The sequence below is a fragment of the Engystomops pustulosus genome, chromosome 1 (assembly GCF_040894005.1).
Source record: "Engystomops pustulosus chromosome 1, aEngPut4.maternal, whole genome shotgun sequence".
Taxonomy (NCBI): Eukaryota; Metazoa; Chordata; class Amphibia; order Anura; family Leptodactylidae; genus Engystomops; species Engystomops pustulosus.
The window spans coordinates 9,814,922-9,836,168 of NC_092411.1; the positions used below are offsets into that span (position 1 = coordinate 9,814,922).

The window sequence follows — 21,247 nt, forward strand, 5'->3', positions numbered from 1 at the left end:
CCTGCTGGATCGCCCTCACTGTCCGGCCTTTCAGCCGATGCCTTCCCTGCACCATCCTTGCTACTACAAACAAGGCTGGTGCTCTGCGCCATGATGGAACGTGGCTTTGCACTCTCCCCGCACCCTGGCACCGAGTCCACTGCAGGATTCGTGCTGGGCTGGGCAACGGGGCCTACACGACAGGCTGGCACTGCTGCCCGCCCGGAGGAAACAGGGAGGGGACGAAACACCAGATTCACCTCCTGAGACGCCTTGGTCTTCTTGGCTCTCTTCTTTCTCTTTAGGTCGTCATCCGGGATCTCATCGCCGAAGGAGAAGTTTTGGAGGTGAACTGGGGACTCAAGCTGACGGATCTGAGCCATTAGCGCCCCCCCCTGGCCGCTGTCATCACTTTCCTCCTCCAGGTTGGCAGAGCCGCAGCCTGATGGTAATGGCGCTTGCTCTGCAGGCAGCCTGTCGTGCGAGGCCTGCTGGTGTTGGTGCAGGCCACCAGACGGACACGGCAGGTCTTCCTCATCCTCCTCATCATCGCCATCGCCTTCATCCGCCTGGATCTGAAGCCCCTTCAGCTTTCTCAGCTTCTCCTGGCGCATCTCCTCAAATCTGGCGTCATTGTCCAACTTTTCCCTGAACGGACCGCTGTGCTCCCGGATCAACCGTCGTTTTTCCTGCAGAGCGGTGACCTCGGCTTTAAGTCTGTCAATGGTGTTAAGATGATCAGACTTTTTCTTCTGTGTAGCCACCCCCGCTAGGGCCAAGGTCTCCCTTATCTCCTCCTGGAGCCTATTCATCGCCTTGCCAGCTTCCTCGTACTCACGGAGGTGCTCAGCAATCCGGGAGCCATAGATGGTAGCAGACTCCCGGGCCTTTAGGTGTCCCCATGCTTTTTGCACACCTCCGTGAGCACCCAGCTTTCCAGCTGAACCACCCAACTTTCCCGCACAGTCACTCAGCTTTCCAGGAGGAGCACTCAGGCTGATGTTACTTGCCTTGATCTTCTGTGTTCCGGAGACCTTGCGGCTTCCCTGGGTCTTGGGGGTGGCAGCCGAGGTCACATCGCTGCGTCCTTGGGTTCGGGCAGATCTTCTCACCCCCTCCATGTTGGCCGGTATCTGGCTTTTCCTGCCCCCCGCCGGCCTGGTCCGGGAGGCAGAAGCCTGGGATTTTCCTGGCTCACTCATCCCAGAAACCCACTCCCTCCCTGGGGAGGAGAGAGCAGGCCTGGGTGGGTTGGTCTTCCACCAGGTGGTGCAGGAGCTCAGTCACAAACAACCACACCCGTCAGCAGTTCACAGCGGAATGAGTCAGCACGAGCTATTCTGCTGCTGGTGCAGTCACTGTGTACATACATGACATTACTTATCCTGTACTGATCCTGAGTTACATCCTGTATTATACTCCAGAGCTGCACTCACTATTCTGCTGCTGGTGCAGTCACTGTGTACATACATGACATTACTTATCCTGTACTGATCCTGAGTTACATCCTGTATTATACTCCAGAGCTGCACTCACTATTCTGCTGCTGGTGCAGTCACTGTGTACATACATGACATTACTTATCCTGTACTGATCCTGAGTTACATCCTGTATTATACCCCAGAGCTGCACTCACTATTCTGCTGCTGGTGCAGTCACTGTGTACATACATGACATTACTTATCCTGTACTGATCCTGAGTTACATCCTGTATTATACCCCAGAGCTGCACTCACTATTCTGCTGCTGGTGCAGTCACTGTGTACATACATGACATTACTTATCCTGTACTGATCCTGAGTTACATCCTGTATTATACTCCAGAGCTGCACTCACTATTCTGCTGCTGGTGCAGTCACTGTGTACATACATGACATTACTTATCCTGTACTGATCCTGAGTTACATCCTGTATTATACCCCAGAGCTGTACTCACTATTCTGCTGCTGGTGCAGTCACTGTGTACATACATGACATTACTTATCCTGTACTGATCCTGAGTTACATCCTGTATTATACCCCAGAGCTGCACTCACTATTCTGCTGCTGGTGCAGTCACTGTGTACATACATGACATTACTTATTCTGTAGTAATATACTCACTATTCTGCTGCTGATGCTGCTGTATGACATTATATAACATATCCTGATTGATGTGTGTGCCCTTTCCCATATCTTACCATTAATTTGTCTATTTGTCCTGTTTCAAAGTTGTCTGATTTGTTGTCCAGTCTCATTTCATCAGATTTCCCCTTTTCCCCATAGATCTGGAGAAGTATATTTGCATCAGTCCCTGCATTTTTTACGTCACTTGTCCAGATCCAAAGAGACCATGGATGTTCTGTAACAGAAGGAGGTTTTTATTAAGTCAAATCAAGAAAGATGATGTCAGGCCCAAATCTATGTATAGTATACAGGGAGATGCAGGACCTCGCTGTGCCAGGTATACCAGGGGATAATCTGTATAATTAACACTTTAATGCAGGGTTATGTATTTCACTCACTTTTCTGTCTTTTCTGACGGAGAGAAACCATTTCATACAATTCACGTTCTATCAACCCGTCTCCTTCATCCACATCCAGCCAACGGCCACAGGGGAAGGTCTGCTCTATCCCGGTGAATGGGCAATAGACGACCACCTGTGTGGGAAAAGGAAAAAGTATTATAGTAGTTATATTTCTGTACATAGGGGGCAGTATTATAGTCAGGGCCGGATTATAGGCGGGGCCCCCTGGGCTCGAGCCCCGGGGCCCCCACCATCTTGCCCCCCCAGGGGGCCCCCACCAGATCGCGGCCCCTGGGCCCTGGCTCCTCAGCCGCCACCTCCCAAAGCTGTCCGCCCGACCATGGCACAGGTGACGCCTGCCCGCATATCCCCCTGCATGTCCGAGCCGTCCGCCCCCCCGGCACAGGTTCCTGCCTCCCTGCCCGCCCAACTCGCTGCATGGCTAGGCCTCCCCGCCCGCTCGTAACCCCGCTCGCGCTCCCTCCTTTCCAGCCCGAACAAGCGGCTGTCCTCCGCTCCTAACCCCCCCCCCCCTCCTGGAAGAAGCGGACGTCCTCCACTCGCACCCCCCGCTGGAAGAAGCGTCCATCCTCCGCTCCCCCATCCCCCCCCCCCCCCCAGCGGAACAAGCAGCGGCCGGCCATGCGATCCCCCCCCCGTCCAAACCAGCAACCGACCGACCACCCCACACCGAACACGAACAACCCCGAACACCCGCCTGACGGCCGATCATCCTAAAAGGGTAAGTATACACTGCATATGTATTTATCTGTGTGTATATATGATGTATATTCTATGTATATGCAGTGTATGTACACTGTATATACTGTGTGTATATATGCATCTACTGTCTATATATTTATATACTGTGTTTATATGCATCTACTGTGTATATGTGTATAAACTGTGTATATGTGTATATGTATCTCCTGTCTATATATGTATATACTGTGTATATGTGTATATATGCATCTACTGTGTATATGTGTATATACTGTGTATATGTGTATATGCATCTACTGTCTATATATGTATATACTGTGAATATGTGTATATATGCATCTACTGTGTATATATGTATATACGGTGTATATATGCATATACTGTGCATATGTGTATATACTGTGTATATGTGTATATACTGTGTATATGTGTATATATGCATCTACTGTGTATATGTGCATATACTGTGTATATGTGTATATATGCATCTACTGTCTATATATGTATATACTGTGTATATATGTATATATGCATCTACTGTGTATATGTGTATGTACTGTGTATATGTGTATATGCATCTACTGTCTATATATGTATATACTGTGTATATATGTATATATGCATCTACTGTGTATATGTGTATGTACTGTGTATATGTGTATATGCATCTACTGTCTATATATGTATATACTGTGAATATGTGTATATATGCATCTACTGTGTATATATGTATATACTGTGTATATGTGTATATACTGTGTATATGTGTATATATGCATCTACTGTGTATATGTGTATATACTGTGTATATGTGTATATATGCATCTACTGTCTATATATGTATATACTGTGTATATGTGTATATATGCATCTACTGTGTATATATGTATATACTGTGTATATATGCATTTACTGTTTTTATACACGCATATATTTGTATAAGCATATATATGTGCACATTTAAATATTATATATATATATATGATGTATGTTTATGTTTATATGCTGTGTTTATGGTATATATGTATGTATATGCTCTGTATACTGAATGTGTGTGTGTATGTATTTCCCGTATGTCTGTGAAAAGCTGTATATACTAAATGTGTGTGTATTTGCTGTATGTGTGTATATTGGGGGCGAGGCGGCTGTATGTAGCTGTGTTACTGGGGAGTGAGGCGGCTGTATGTAGCTGTGTTACTGGGGATGAGGCGGCTGTATGTAGCTGTGTTACTGGGGTCGAGGCGGCTGTGTGTAGCTATGTTACTGGGGGTGAGGAGGCTGTATGCAGCTGTGTTACTGGGGATGAGGCAACAGTATGTAGCTGTGTTACTGGGGTCGAGGCGGCTGTGTGTAGCTATGTTACTGGGGGTGAGGCGGCTGTATGTAGCTGTGTTACTGGGGGCAAGGCGGCTGTATGTAGCTGTGTTACTGGGGATGAGGCGGCTGTATGTAGCTGTGTTACTGGGGGTGAGACGGCTGTATGTAGCTGTGTTACTGGGGGCGAGGCGGCTTTATGTAGCTGTGTTACTGGGGGCGAGGAGGCTGTATGTAGCTGCGTTACTGGGGGCGTGGCGGCTGTATGTAGCTGTGTTACTGGGGCGAGGCGGCTGTATATAGATGTATTACTGGGGATCAGGCGGCTGTATGTAGCTGTGTTACTGGGGGTGAGGAGGCTGCATGTAGCTGTGTTACTGGGGATGAGGCGGCTGTATGTAGCTGTGTTACTGGGGGTGAGGAGGCTGTAAGTAGCTGTGTTACTGGGGATGAGGCGGCTGTATGTAGCTGTGTTACTGGGGGCTAGGTGGCTGTAAGTAGCTGTGTTACTGGGGATGAGGCGGCTGTATGTAGCTGTGTTACTAGGGATGAGGCAGCTATATGTAGCTGTGTTACTGGGGATGAGGCGGCTGTATGTAGCTGTGTTACTGGGGGTGAGGCGGCTGTATGTAGCTGTGTTACTGGGGGTAAGGTGGCTGTATGTAGCTGTGTTACTGGGGGCGTGGCGGCTGTATGTAGCTGTGCTACTGGGGGCGAGGCGGCTGTATGTAGCTGTGTTACTGGGGGTGAGGAGGCTGTGTGTAGCGGTGTTACTGGGGGTGAGGCGGCTGTATGTAGCTGTGTTACTAGGGATGAGGCGGCTGTATGTAGCTGTGTTACTGGGGGCGAGGCGGCTGTATATAGATGTATTACTGTGGATCAGGCGGCCGTATGTAGCGGTGTTACTGCATGGATAGTGAGCAGGAGGACATGTATGCAGTATTATAGTATTATATTCTTGTACATAGGGGGCAGTATTATAGTAGTTATATTCCTGTACATAGGGGGCAGTATTATAGTAGTTATATTCTTGTACATAGGGGGCAGTATTATAGTAGTTATATTCCTGTACATAGGGGGCAGTATTATAGTAGTTATATTCTTGTACATAGGAGACAGTATTATAGTAGTTATATTCTTGTACATAGGGTGCAGTATTATAGTAGTTATATTCTTGTACATAGGGGGCAGTATTATAGTAGTTATATTCTTGTACATAGGGGGCAGTATTATAGTAGTTATATTCCTGTAGATAGGGCGCGGTATTGTAGTAGTTATATTCCTGTACATAGGGGGCAGTATTATAGTAGTTATATTCTTGTACATAGGAGGCAGTATTATAGTAGTTATATTCTTGTACATAGGGGGCAGTATTATAGTAGTTATATTCTTGTACATAGGGGGCAGTATTATAGTAGTTATATTCTTGTACATAGGAGGCAGTGTTATAGTAGTTATATTCTTGTACATAGGGGGCAGTATTATAGTAGTTATATTCTTGTACATAGGGGGCAGTATTATAGTAGTTATATTCTTGTACATAGGGGGCAGTATTATAGTAGTTATATTCTTGTACATAGGGGGAAGTATTATAGTAGTTATAGTCTTGTACATAGGGGGCAGTTTTATAGTAGTTATATTCTTGTACATGGGGGCAGTATTATAGTAGTTATATTCTTGTACATAGGGGCAGTATTATAGTAGTTATATTCTTGTACATAGGGGACAGTATTATAGTAGTTATATTCTTGTACATAGGAGGCAGTATTATAGTAGTTATATTCCTGTACACAGAGGGCAGTATTATAGTAGTTATATTCTTGTACATAGGGGGCAGTATTATAGTAGTTATATTCTTGTACATAGGAGGCAGTATTATAGTAGTTATATTCTTGTACATAGGGGGCAGTATTATAGTAGTTATATTCTTGTACATAGGGAGCAGTATTATAGTAGTTATATTCTTGTACATAGGGGGCAGTATTATAGTAGTTATATTCTTGTACATAGAGGCAGTATTATAGCAGTTATATTCTTGTACATAGGAGGCAGTATTATAGTAGTTATATTCTTGTACATAGGGGCAGTATTATAGTAGTTACATTCCTGTAAATAGAGGGCAGTATTATAGTAGTTATATTCCTGTACATAGGGGGCAGTATTATAGTAGTTATATTCTTGTACATAGGGGGCAGTATTATAGTAGTTATATTCCTGTACATAGGGGGCAGTATTATAGCAGTTATATTCCTGTACATAGGGGGCAGTATTATAGTAGATATATTCTTGTACATAGGGGGCAGTATTATACTAGTTATATTCTTGTACATAGGGGGCAGTATTATAGTAGTTATATTCCTGTACATAGGGGGCAGTATTATAGTAGTTATATTCCTGTACATAGGGGGCAGTATTATAGTAGTTATATTCCTGTACATAGGGGGCAGTATTATAGTAGTTATATTCTTGTACATAGGGGGCAGTATTATAGTAGTTATATTATTGTACATAGGGGCAGTATTATAGTAGTTATATTCTTGTACATAGGGGACAGTATTATAGTAGTTATATTCCTGTACATAGGGGGCAGTATTATAGTAGTTATATTCTTGTACATAGGGGGCAGTAATATAGTAGTTATATTCTTGTACATAGGGGACAGTATTATAGTAGTTATATTCTTGTACATAGGGGGCAGTATTATAGTAGTTATATTCTTGTACATAGAGGTCAGTATTATAGTAGTTATATTCTTGTACATAGGGGACAGTATTATAGTAGTTATATTCCTGTACATAGGGGGCAGTATTATAGTAGTTATATTCTTGTACATAGGGGGCAGTATTATAGTAGTTATATTCCTGTACATAGGGGGCAGTATTATAGTAGTTATATTCCTGTACATAGGGGGTAGTATTATAGTAGTTATATTCTTGTACATAGGGGGCAGTATTATAGTAGTTATATTCTTGTACATAGGAGGCAGTATTATAGTAGTTATATTCTTGTACATAGGGGGCAGTATTATAGTAGTTATATTCTTGTACATAGGGGGCAGTATTATAGTAGTTATATTCTTGTACATATGGGGCAGTATTATAGTAGTTATATTCCTGTACATATGGGGCAGTACTATAGTAGTTATATTCTTGTATATAGGGGTAAGTATTATACTTGTTATAATCGTGTTTGTAAAGTCAATAAATGAGAGACTGCAGCCTTTCAGGGATAATGGATAGCATTTCGTTGGGGGCTATAGGGGATCGGGGCAGGGTACTCTAGATGCTTTTCTAAAATAATTTTTGACAGAACAAAAAGACAGGATTGATGTCTGAACAAGAGGCAGGACAGACAGGGCAATGTGTGAGATGACAGAGTGCAGATGACTCCTGGGACTGCCGCTCTGTAAAGAGATTTTTCAAACCAAAGCCTTGTGTCTGATATGCTCCAACATTTGGTTTTAGATTTTTATTTGTTTGTTTCATTTCTTGAAGGGTGACATTGTGGATTTTGTTCTCCAACCTGTGCCATCAGGCATTTCTGTGGATCTATTTGGTAGAACTGTCTAATCTGGGGTCCATTAGTAATATAGGAGTTCTATATAGATTAAGGGGGCCCGTTGTTAATACGAGGGTTTGGTCTGGGGTCTGAATTTAATTTAGGTTTAAATCTGAGGCCTAATCATGATAAAGGAGTAACATTTATAAGAGATGTATAAAAGGTCTGAGTCTGATTTAGGGATCGAATACTTTTGTAATCGGAGGTTAGAAAATACTTGGTAGGTCTAAAGATTTATATTAATATTGAGGGTTTAACTATATTGGGAAGATGTTATTTAGGATCTGAATATGATTTATGGTTTGGGGTTTGATATTTATACAGGAGTCTGATTGTATGTTTTGGATCTAATTGTAAAATGAGGGTGTGGTCTTAGGGGCTGTCGCATATGTGTAAATTTATTCTGAAAATTAAAATAAAGAGTTGATTAAAAAAACAAATATTTGTTCTATATTTAATCGATCTGATCTGGGGATTAATTTAGGGGTCTGGCGTTTTATTACAAAAGAGAGGAAGAAATATATTTGGGATGAGGGATCTGGCTGGCTTTGTTAACATTGACTAAGTAACTTTTTGTATCTTTCCTGAGGCTTGGCAGGCTGTCATTGGTTGTCAGCCCAGAACTGTCTAGACAGAGCAAATCTATAAATACAAGCTCCTTCTGGAGATCTAGGTCCTTTTGGAGTCAGTTCTTAGGCTACATTTACGCATACGTTCGCTGCGATGGAGAGGAAGAGTGATGACCCTTCCCCTCTCCATAGCGATGTATGGCACACGCCGCCGTAACACGGGGACAGGTCCCCTCTTTTCTCCGTGTACGAAGTGGTACGAACTGCACCGTGCGCCCATAGCCGGCCATTGGTGGACGTATGTACGGCCGTAAGCTTGCCGATGTACATACATCCTCTCAGAGTCGTGTGAATAAAGCCTTAGTCCAGTGATGGCAAACCTTTTAGAGGCCGAGTGCCCAAACTACAACAAAGACCCGCTTATTTATCGCAAAGTGCCAACACAGAAATTTAATTTGTGATTTATACTCCCTTCTCTGTCACAGTTTTCATTGATACCAGTGTTAAGGTAAACCTAGATGATAGATCAAATCCTGTCATTTCTACTTGTTCTATTTTCCTAAAATCATTGTAACAGAGACTTCATTATAAGATGGCGCCGGCCTCGTAATCATAACGAAAACAATTAAGGCTAAAGAATGTCAACAAGATTTCAGTCCTGACGTCAATAAGCAACAGCAAGGAAGTTCTCCAATCAAGAGACTACACGAGCTGGGAATTCTCCGCCCCTTCTGCTTCTTCCATAATTTCTATATAGTTTTGTGAAACCAAATAAAGTTCTAGCAGTGCAGATTTGCCATGGCCATGATCGCATGAGTGAGATTTAAATCAGCAAATGTGTCTGAATTAATTTCTTACGATGTGCACGCATGCTTATTGATTAGAAACACGCAGCCAACGCACACTAAAAGAGGATGTCTTGAATCCTACCCTAACATTGGAGGCACTGCTGAGATTTTGCGATCAGGATGACCAGGACGCCCCCTCGTTCCAGCACCGTTTGCAGCCTCGGGGTCACCACTTCCCGACTGGGTCTGATCAGCCCACGATCACGGTAAGTTTCAGATAACATATGTTAACCTGTGACTTGCCTGTGACTCGGGGAGTGGTGATACCTGTAGCTGTAGACAGCTGGGATTGGAGGGTAAATATGTATAGCCACCTGGTGTCCTGCATCGGGGTCTGAATTGTTATATAGCTCTGTATGAGAAGTGCCTTGGCTGCTGTGTGTATGCGCTTTGCTGAGCCAGAACAGAAAGGGAGGGGGAGGACGTTCGAAGTTCATATAGAGAGGAGTGTAGCGAAGCCGCAGTGAAGATCAGACATATGGCCGTTAGAATTAGGAGAAAAAGGACGGATGTCTGCACACAGACATAGGCCGCCAGAATAAGGAGAAAAAGGACGGATGTTTGCCCGCCAAACATAGGCCGCCAGAATAGGAGAACGGGTAAAGAACGGGTGTCTGGGGATTTGACAGGAATTAGGAGAAAAAGGGAGATCGTTAAGCGGGGACCTTCTGATAAACCTCTAACCGACACGCAGATGTCTATAAACTTCTAGCCAGACTCTAACATCTCAACAAAATCCAGGTACACTTTTGTTCCTTTTTGATTAAAAAACAACATAAGTGTACCTGGATTTTGTTGAGATGTTAGAGTCTGGCTAGAAGTTTATAGATAGTTAAGAGAATCCTATATGTCTGGATGAGATAAAGCGGAGACGCACACGGTAATGGAAGATTCCCATGGGAACGGTTTGCAGCTTTGGGACACATGGGGAATGACCTGACAGTGTAGTGGGTTGTTACCAAAGGTGTTAACGGACTGGAGACATCTCTACCAGATTTGCGTATACAGGGATTGATAAGATTGTGACTGAAAGCCAGAGGGAAACAGAGACCAGTTTCACAGACCACGGCAAAGTGACACTGACAACATTTCCAATAGTCTCAACCGACCGACCCAAGTGGGCGTGTTTTCCACGGTGGGGAGGAGACATTACTATAGTGAGTGGCAGAGACGCCCCCAACAGGGCAGGACAAGGGGTGGTGGTAATGGACAGGGATGTCAGCGAGAACAGTCCCCCTTCTGAACGGCCCCCCCAAACAGAGTTAGTGCCTTTCATTGTAGAACTGATGTGTGACTCTCCACTGCTAGCCCGATGATGATTTTAGCCCATTCCCGGTCAAGGAAAAGACCCAGAAAGAACAGCTGGATACATGTAGGATGGTCTATGACCTCCAAGCTGCCAATGAGTGTACTTAAGCCCAGTGGTCCCTAGCCCAAACTGGCAGCAGTCCCTGAGAGTGATATATTATTCACGGTTATTGATTTGGCAAATGTTTCCTCTCTGTGCCCCTGCATGAAGATTGCCAGGACCTATTTGCCTTTACCAGTTCAGTATTCCAGTATATCTGATGTAGATTCCCACAAGGGGGGTAAAACTCACCCAGCCAATACCCCACGGCCCTACAGGGAGTAGACTGGCAGACTAGCCCCTTACTGGATGTTCTCCTTTCCAGTATGCGGAGGACCTACTGTTTTTGTTTGCCAGGATGCATGTATTGACCTTATGTGTTTTCTGTTCCAGAAGGGTTACAAGGTTTCCAGAGACAAACTCCGGTATTGCCAGGAGAAGGTGGTCTTCCTAGGCCACTGCTTCTCAGCCCCAGGCAGACACCTGACAGAGGAAAGAAAGCTGGCAGTCCAGAATATGCCCCTGCCCTGAGGCCCTAAGCCTCTGCACATGATTCTAGGACTGGCCAGCTCCTGCAGGCCTGGGATAAGGTCTGCTGCCTCCAGCCTGATGTTGCCCCTTTCTGACTGCATTGCCTCTTCCCCATTTGCCCTTAGTCAGGAGGCAATTGATGCATTCCATAGCCTTAAGCTGGCAAATCCTGTCTGCCCCGGCCCTAGGCACATGCCACTGAACCATTTATTTTATTTTGCACTGAGTATATAAGCCACAGGTTTCTTGGCCCAGGAACGTGGTGGCCTCCCCAATGGCCCGTTATTAGGCCCGGTTAGACTCAGTCGTGAGGGGAGCCCCTCATGTGTCAGTAGCTGCAGCCAGCAATCTGCTCACCAAGGCCAGTGAGTTGATCCTAGATCACTCAGTTACAGTGCAAACCCCACATACCTTGCACAGTGTCCTCACCCAAGTACAGCCCAAGCATCTGAGCAAAGGCTAGACAGCTCAGACTCCAGTGTGCACTCCTGATGCCCCAGGATACACTCATAAGGTGCACAGCTCTGAATCCTTCATTTGGCGTATCACCAGTCGTCCAGGATTCAGAGAGGGGGGAGAGAAGGGTGATTAACCCAGATGTTGAGTTTTTTCTCATAGATGGCTCCAGGTCTGCAAGAGAAGACAGACGGTTCTACACTGGATATACAGTGGTCCGTGGCGCACATGAGGTAGTACAAGCAGAACCACTCCCTCCACACAGGTCAGCGCAGGAGGTGAAGTGACGGCACTCAGGGAAGCGCTACAGCTGGTGAAAGGTAAAAGGACAAACATGTATACTCAAGGTATAGTTCTGGGGTCTAAACACGACTATGAACCCATATGGAAGGCTAGAGATTTCCTCACCTCTGCAGGGACCCCCTTTAAGCATGGCACGCTGGTTAAAGAGCTCATGGATGCTCTCTTACTTCCACAAGAGGTGAGGATAGTAAAAGTTAAAGCACTCACAATTTGGTAACTCCACAAGCCAAGGGCAAGTATGTGGCTGACGGGATGGCGAAGGCAGCTGCACAGATGGAGCCCAGAGACTGTCCTGAAGTCTCAGCGGTGAGTTCTGAGCTAAAAGTTTGATCCACAGGTGTTCCAGTCCCTGGTGGCCTGCGAGTCATCAGAAGTGAAGGGAGTGTGGAGGAGAGCTGGAGACCAGATGCAGATGGGACCTGGATGCTGGGAGAGAGGGTGTGCCTGCCCAGAGCCCTGCACCCGACAGTAAGTCAAGTAGCCCACGTACACACACACATATTCCAAATGGCCATGCTAGTGCTCATAAACCGCAAGTGGTTTGCCCGGGTATTACTACCCCTGTCACTAGACTAGTGAAAGCCTTTATAGTCTGTGCCCGCCACAGCCCGGGTAAGGTGGTAAAGTCCCCACAGAAGGTGACACCCAAGCTGCTGTATCCCTTCCAGAGACTGCAGATGGATTTTATCCAGCTACCAAAAAGTGGTATGTAGGAATACGTGCCTGTGTGCATTGATCTCTTTCCAGGGTGGCCAGAAGCTTCTCCCGTGACCAAGGCTACTACCAGAGCTACAGCCAAGAAGTTGGTGAGTGAGATTTTTCTGCAGGTTTGGACTTCCAGAGACCATAGAGTCCGGTCGCAGAACCCACTTCACTGGACAGGTAAAGACCTGAAACCTTGTCCCTCCTGGGTGTAGAACAGGCCCTGCACACCCCTTACCCTTCCCAAGTTAGTGGTGCGTTTGAGATACTTTAAACTGCACTCTTAAGTTAGAGATCCAGGAGGCCATGGAAGAAACAGGGAAACCATGGCGCTAGTGCTTTCCTGCTGCCCACCATTCAGATAGGAACACCCTTAACAGAAAGATGGGATTGTTCCCCTTTGAAGTACTTTTTGGCCGTGCACCCAGACTAAGCCCCTACTTACCACAGACCCTAGAGATGATGGCAGGAAACCAGGTGGAATGTGCCATACAGTTGAGCCAGGCCTTGAAAAAGGTCGACAAAAGTGTTTCTGATTCCTTTTTCAGATCCAAACAGAGACCTCAGGACGCATAACCTGAAGCCTGGAGACTACGTGGTGGTGAAGAGACACCAGAGAGAGAGTCTTTAGCCTCGCTATGATGGTCCTTTCCAAGTCCTGCTGACCAGTGCCACGTCTGTGAAGCTAGAGGGAAGTCGGCATGCTTCCACACTTTCTATTGCAGATTAACCTATTCTTCTTGCTAGCTGGTCTCTTCTGACTGACTGTATGCTCAGGGACACCCCAACCATGACTATCACTGTATCTATAGGGCTGACCAGGATGCCCCCAGGGTAGGAGACTTTACCTACGGTTGGAGCAAGAAGACAATGACCTTCTTTAACATTGACAGCACAAGTAACCCTGTATTAGCAGTGTCTGATGTGTACTGGATTTGTGGGGATAGGAGAGTCAGGTCTAGAGGCTGGGAAGGTGAGTGTACTGTGATAAGATTTGTGCATCCCTTCCTCGTGATCCCCAGGGATAAGGTTGATCGGACACATAAGAAAAGGTAGAGAATCCCAAAGGATTCTGGAGGTCTGAGAGAAGCACCTATATGACAACGTTTATATAGATACAGTGGGAGCACCTAGGGGGGTCCCAGATGAGTACAAGGCCCACAATCAGATATGGGCAGGTCTAGAGTCCATTATTCCCCAGATAGCTATGAGCAAAGATGTTGGTTGGGTAATTGTTTTTATTGTAATCAACAGAGATTTGTGATTATATTTGAGATGCTTTCCAGAACCGCACGGCTTTGGACATGATCCTTGCTGAGAAGGGAGGAGTCTGTAAGATGGTGGGAGTGGCTTGTTACATGTACATCCCAGATGACATCGCCCCCTATGGATCCATTACCCATGCACTTGAAGAGATTGAAGGACTGTCCAGGGAACCCAAGAGAAACTCGGAAGTGGACGCTATATCCTTCACTTTGTGGATGGGGGATTGGAAGGGTTTCCTGTAAGTGGGGGTGATATTGGGGATTGTGATTTTGCTCTTGTCACTTATTATGTGTTATGTGGTCCCCCTCATCAAGTCCACCAAGTATCATGGGTATCAGTAGTTAGACAAGCCAAAGACCCCTTACTCAAGTTACCTAAATTTGCATAATGACGATATCCCTCTAAGATCAACCACCCCTGAAACATATCAAGCAGCCCCTGGAGTAGGGAGAGGTAGAGTAGAGATTTGATTCCCATATGTGAAAGTCCACTAAATGGGGGCACACCCAACAGGGGTCTGCTGTCATCCAACTGGTGAAGAGGAGAACGATGCACATATGGGCAGATCTATAGGTCCTTCTAGACTAAGAGTAGCCGAGAGAAATTCCAGGATTTAGGGGGGACTGTTAAGGTAAACCTAGATGATAGATCAAATCCTGTCATTTCTACTTGTTCTATTTTCCTAAAATCATTGTAACAGAGACTTCATTATAAGATGGCGCCGGCCTCGTAATCATAACGAAAACAATTAAGGCTAAAGAATGTCAACAAGATTTCAGTCCTGACGTCAATAAGCAACAGCAAGGAAGTTCTCCAATCAAGAGACTACACGAGCTGGGAATTCTCCGCCCCTTCTGCTTCTTCCATAATTTCTATATAGTTTTGTGAAACCAAATAAAGTTCTAGCAGTGCAGATTTGCCATGGCCATGATCGCATGAGTGAGATTTAAATCAGCAAATGTGTCTGAATTAATTTCTTACGATGTGCACGCATGCTTATTGATTAGAAACACGCAGCCAACGCACACTAAAAGAGGATGTCTTGAATCCTACCCTAACACCAGCACCTGAGGACACCAATAAAGCAGAAAATAGTCCCAGGTAGCGCTGTCACTTTAAAATAGCTCTGTGCACAGCAAGTCCTGGGCTGTCTGGGACTGCAGGAAGATAACTGGACTCTTCTCTGGTGATTGCCTGAGTGCCCACAGAAAGGGCTCTGAGTGCCACCTCTGGCACCAGTGCCATAGGTTCGCCATCACTGCCTTAGTCTCTTGCTACCACAGAACTGCATGATAATAATAATAATTCCTTTTATTTATATAGCGCACACAGATTATGCAGCGCTGCACAGAGTTTGCCAAATCAGTCCCTGTCCCCAATGGGGCTCACAATCTAATCAACCTACCAGTATGTTTTGCAGTGTTGGAGGAAACCGGAGGACCCGGAGGAGAGAGTGCAAAACAAGGAGAGAACATACAAACTCTTTGCAGATGTTGACCCTGGGACTTGAACCCAGGTCCCCAGCGCTGCAAGGCTGTAATGCTAACCACTAAGCCACCGTGCTGCCCTGCATGATGTGGATTGTCGTGCTGCTGATGCAGCAGAGCCGACGGTGCTCGCAGGAGATCATAGCCGGCAAAGCTGACCGCCGGCCAATCTGAAGTCAAATTTGTTCACACTATCTAAAGGACTATTAAGCAGCCACTACCAGTAGACTGGGAGCCCTGCTTGCCCTCGGAGGAAGGAGTTTGTTACCAGCCCTTTGTCTGCTGCAGTCGGAGTAGACATTTCTGTTTTCTGCCATCTGCCAGGGATCTGTCACTTACACTGGATAAACTTTCACTGTCACCAGGCCTCCCCCTCGTCATGCTGCCCCCTGCTGGCACTGGCAGGTGTGGATGAGGCCTACATTATGACGAGGCTATCGTGACACCAGAGGCCCAGTCACCATAAAGCTCGCTACTCTGTCCCTAGTCAACAATGTCGGGCCCCGGTGGGGATATTACCAACATATTTAGCAATTCCTTTTAATATAAGCCTCGCCCCATTCTTGTCCTGTATTGTGGGTCAGAAAGTAGAATCCGAGTGCCTAATCACATGCAATAAAATAAAAAACCACAGACCATAGGACCCGTTAAAAGGGAAGTGACAGATCTGATTTAACGCTCCAGGGAAAGGCGCAGGACCCCAGTGACTGACCTTCTCACAATACCAGCCGGAGCTGACGCCTCTCCCGTCATGCCCGATGGTCACTCTGCTGAGGGGGCTGAGCAGGGCCGCAATCTCTATATTAAAGATGTCGATTCTCGCTCGTTCAAACTCTCCACCTTCCAGGAATAACTTCCCGCTGTTCTTTAAACCCTTCGATCCATGGAGGATGATGTGAACCTTGGAGTTAGTTCCGGCACCTCTGATGTCTCCGGTCATTATAGAAACGTTATACACGATTCCTGGTAAGGAGGGAAGTGGCAGAGTTACTATAGAAAGTTTTAGGTCTTGGATGTAACCCAGCTTTACACCCTCTAAAAGGGACTTTATCACCTTCCATATTTATGGTTCAAAGAAGTTGACGCTGAACGCTGACGTATTGATTCAGGTACCTATTAATAAATGATGTGCACCCCTGACCCTCCATTCATTCTTATCTATGCTAGGATAGGAGCTGGAGTACATTTCAACATTTACAGTTCCTATTGCAACACCCCTGCCAATGTGCAGGCAGAGGAGTGTTTGCAAAGAAGCCCCTTGTTTGTGTCTCCCCAGTAGGTGAGCCTGCACAACTCACTTAAGAGGTAATACAGCTATCTAGAGGTAATTAGCAGCAGTAGCTTCTGCCTGGACAGGCAAGGGTTAACACTATTTAATGTTTGTTATCCAATGATGTTCCATACCTCCCAACATTTGTGAAAGGGAAAGAGGGAAAAAAGGCGATCCCCCTAAGCCACACCCCCAATCACTCCCTGGCCACGCCCCAAATTTTAGCCATATTATAATAATAAAAATCATCACAATAAAAAAAAAAAAAATTATCCTAATTGGGATTTGAACCCAGAACCTGCAGTGTCCATGTACAATAATGACAAAGCGCCTCAACCAACTGAGCTATAACCTCTGTGATGTTCTAGGTGTAGAATTTTGGTAACTAAGAACTATGACTACTGTTACACTGTGACACAGATTTAATGCCTTGGTATATAGAGAGGCATCTTCTCAGAAATTATTGTAATTATTGAGACTATTATTATTATGGAGATTATTATTATTATTATTGAGATTATTATTATTATTTTTACTATTATTAATAATCATCTCCATAATAATAAAAATAATAAAATTTATAATAATAATAATAGTTTCAATAATTAACATAAATAACCTCTGAGAAGATCCCTCTCTATATATCAGTGCATTAGTCTGTGTCACAGTGTAACAGTGGCAGATAACACTTCTTAGTTACCAGAAATCCTCAGCTCTGTATCACTGGGCTTATAGCTCAGTTAGTTAAGCTCCTGTCTCTGGTGCAGAGGGTCCAAGGTTCGAATCTCAGCCTGGGCAAAACTTTATTTAATTTAATTAAATAAAGAGCCTGTGTCTGGGGAAGCCCTGGAGACCATATATGGACAGATGGTGATCTGACCTGATGACGTGGTCCTGCTCTCCGGCTAAGCCGACACTTCTCTGAAAAGGATTCCCTGCCCGATGTCTGCTCTGGGGAAGCCTAGGAGATGCAGTGACCATATATGGACAGATGCTGATCTGACCTGATGAAGTGGTCCCTGCTCTCTGCTAAGCCGACACTTCTCTGAAAAGGATTCCCTCCTGAAGCCATTCTGTACTGTGAGTTCAGGCTTTCAAAGTATTTACTATGCGGACACAGCGCCGGGACACAGCAGGACCTGGGGGGAAAATCCGTGACACACGGGGGCAGAGGTAAGAAAAACGGGACTTTCCCGGCAAAATCGGGACGGTTGGGAGCTATGGATGTTCCAATCTGTAAGCTGGAGTGTAATTGGAGAGTGAGCACCACCTGACCAGGGTGCAACAAAACCTGAGTGAAGTCGGCCCCCCCACCTTCTTCAAATCAAACAAAATTGGTGTCGGCTGCATTGTGCAGCCGAAATTTTCGTTTGTGCCGCTATCAGGTCATCAGAGGCCAACCAGCCCCCCCCAACCCCATTGCCCAAACCAAACCAAACTGGTGCCGAACAATTCTTCTACGTTTGTGCTGCTTTTGTTTTGAGTAAATGAACAAAAAATTAAAGGTCAAAAGTTCAAGCATCCCCCCCACATTAACCGAATCAAACAAAACTGGTGTCAAAGGTTAGTGCTACGTTTGTGCTGGTTTGTGCAGCAAAAATTTCGCTTGTGCCGCTATCATTTATCATTTATGTTCAGGTGTTTACATAGGTTAAAGGTGTTTAGGATGAACTGGTAAAAAACAAACCTAGTGACACTTCCCTGGTTTGATCACCAGGGGGAGATAGCAAACACACCTCTGGAAAAAAGTATAAATATATAAAAAATTATAGCGGCACAAATGAAAATTTTTGCTGCACAAACCAGCACAAACGTAGCACCAATGTTTGACACCAGTTTTGTTTGATTCGGTTAATGTGGGCTGCTTGAACTTTTGACCTTTAATTTTTTTGTTCATATATTCAAAACAAAAGCAGCACAAACAAAAATTTGAGCAGCATAAACCAGCACAAACGTAACAAAATTGTTCGGCACCAGTTTTGTTTGGTTTGGGTAATGTGGGGGGGGGCTGGTTGACCTCTGATGACCTCTAGAAACTTTCATTAATATCTTAAAAACGATAGTGGCACAAACGAAAATTTTTGCTGCACAAACCAGCACAAACGTAGCACATAGAACGTTTGACACCAATTTCTCAGCACAGACCTCACTCTCTTTGGCCTAAGCCTTGCTCTTGGAGTACATTCTGTCACCACACGAGCAGCTCCGAGGCCACAGCTCATCTTTTAGAATACACTGAGAGAAGGAGACAGTGTCAGTGCACCACTAGCACAGACACACAGAACACCCAGGACAAAGCTGCAGCTTCCAGTATTGGACACAGCTACATACCAGCCTGCATCTACTACCAGGCTGGTGAATCTACTCCTGAGGATCACTCTCCATGACCACTCCAGTAATCCGGAATCCCTCCGGCATCTGTTCTGAAATCGTTTGGCTCGTTGCCTGCAGTTCCAATCAATAACCGTGAGTTATCTTTGCACAACGTTGCCTTCGTCTGGTCCCTGAATATGGCTGTACCATCACAGGTTCCCCCAACCATTACCCAGGGACTTATACTACGGACACTATCTTAATCTTAAATTATAATAAATTTGCGAGGCAATAGGGGCGTGTCCTCCTGTGCTCTAAGTTCCCTGAATTGAACTGCCCTTTGCTCTGTAATAGGTTTTTTCTGCTTGGAATCTACAACAGTCACTTAAAATTGGGGGGATACCAACATCACAACTTAAAGTGAACCTGTCACCAGGAATGCCATTTTCTTAGCTGGTGGCATCTTCCAATAGCCTATGCTATACTGATTTTAAAAATGCTTTTGTTGGCATTCTAAATTATTTCACTACTTTATATATAATTTTGTTTCACATTACCTGGCTCCCTGCCAGCAGCATATGGTGAGTCTCTTCATGCATTCCTCTTGCCTGGACACCATCTGCTGGAGCTGGATGAATGTGGAGGAGAGAAGACTGACACAGGCTGCAGCTGCCCCTCCCCAGGGACTCACCACATTTTGCTGGCAAGGAGCCAGATAATGTGAAATAAAGTTTTATAAAGTACTGAAATGAAAAGAAATCCTACCTGTGGCTTCACTTCCCCCCACAAGAAGATCTCTCTGGATTTTTCCATCATCTTCGTCAATGGCGAACCAACGAGAGCATGGGAATTCATAGATCGCCTTGTTACCAATGTCTTCAATGATCACCTGATAAGAAAAAGGCGAAGAAAAAGTTTTTATAATCACAGTATAGAAGGTATTTTTTGAATGTCTTAAGACCAATTTATAAAATATATAAAATATTTAGTCAGAGGCTGTAAATTGAGGAAGAAATACAATTATACATAATTACAGATCAAAACAGGGAACTAATTAGTGAATAATTACCTCCTGTCGAGTTTCAGATATGGAAGAGAACATAGGGGGTCATAAGGGCCCGATTCGCTTTTTCCCGACGTGTTACCCGAATATTTCCGATTTGCGCCGATTTCCCCTGTATTGCCCCGGGTTTTTGGCATATGCGATCGGATTGTGGCGCATCGGCGCTGGCATGCACGCGGCGGACATCGGGGAACGAAAACCCGACGTATTCGGAAAAACCGCCGCATTTAAAAAAGGGAATTGTGTCGCGGAGCTTGCACTTACCTTCACTCAGCCGGCCTCGGTGTATTGAAGTGCGTACCGATGCTTTTCAGCGCAGCAGCGCCACCTGGTGGACGGCGGAGGAACTACCTTAATAAATCCCGGTCGGACCCGAATCCACCGCAGAGAACGCGCCGCTGGATCGCGAATGGGCCGGGTAAGTAAATCTGCCCCATTATGTGTGGATTCATAATTTTGGTTGTTTTTAGTCCAGGAAAAGATAAATTTTTTTTTTTTTACCTGAATTCATTATAGGACTGGATCTCAGAAGGACCCAAGTGCTGTATTCTTCTGAAGGTCCAGACAATGGGGCTCATTTACTAAGGGCTCCGCGGCCGCACTTTCGTCGGGTTTTCCGACTTTTTCCGTTTTGTGCCGAATTCAGCCGGGCTTTCACGCGACGGAAATCGGGGGCGTGGCCGACGGAAAACCCGACGGATTCGGAAAAAACGCGGAATTTAAAAAACGAAGTGTGTTGCAAAATCGATCACTCAAATGCACCGAGAAGAACCAGGTGAACTCCGGCGGACCTCGGTGCAGCAGCGACACCTGGTGGACATTGGGCGCACGACCTTAGTGAAATGCTGGAAGACCTGAACACACCGCTGGATCGCGACAGGACCGGGTAAGTAAATCTGCCCCAATGGGTCCAGCAGAACCCATGACATCCAGCATAATACAGCTGCATTGCGAAAAACTAAAATGTTCCCTTTTATCTGGGTCACTAAACAAACATCCTATGTTATGTC

The 21,247-nt window shown here is 45.3% G+C and overlaps 1 protein-coding gene across 2 annotated transcripts in view; it reads right to left on the reverse strand.

The window, feature by feature from the left end:
- Nucleotides 1-21,247, reverse strand: part of LOXHD1 (lipoxygenase homology PLAT domains 1) — a 176,822-nt gene that overhangs the window by 63,898 nt on the left and 91,677 nt on the right. For both annotated transcript variants that reach the window (XM_072132870.1, XM_072132875.1), the window contains 4 exons: nucleotides 19,940-20,063; nucleotides 16,304-16,554; nucleotides 2,484-2,619; nucleotides 2,160-2,320 (listed from right to left, as the gene is read on the reverse strand). In XM_072132870.1, the coding sequence (XP_071988971.1) occupies nucleotides 2,160-2,320; nucleotides 2,484-2,619; nucleotides 16,304-16,554; nucleotides 19,940-20,063 (672 nt within the window). The remainder of the gene's footprint in view (nucleotides 1-2,159; nucleotides 2,321-2,483; nucleotides 2,620-16,303; nucleotides 16,555-19,939; nucleotides 20,064-21,247) is intronic.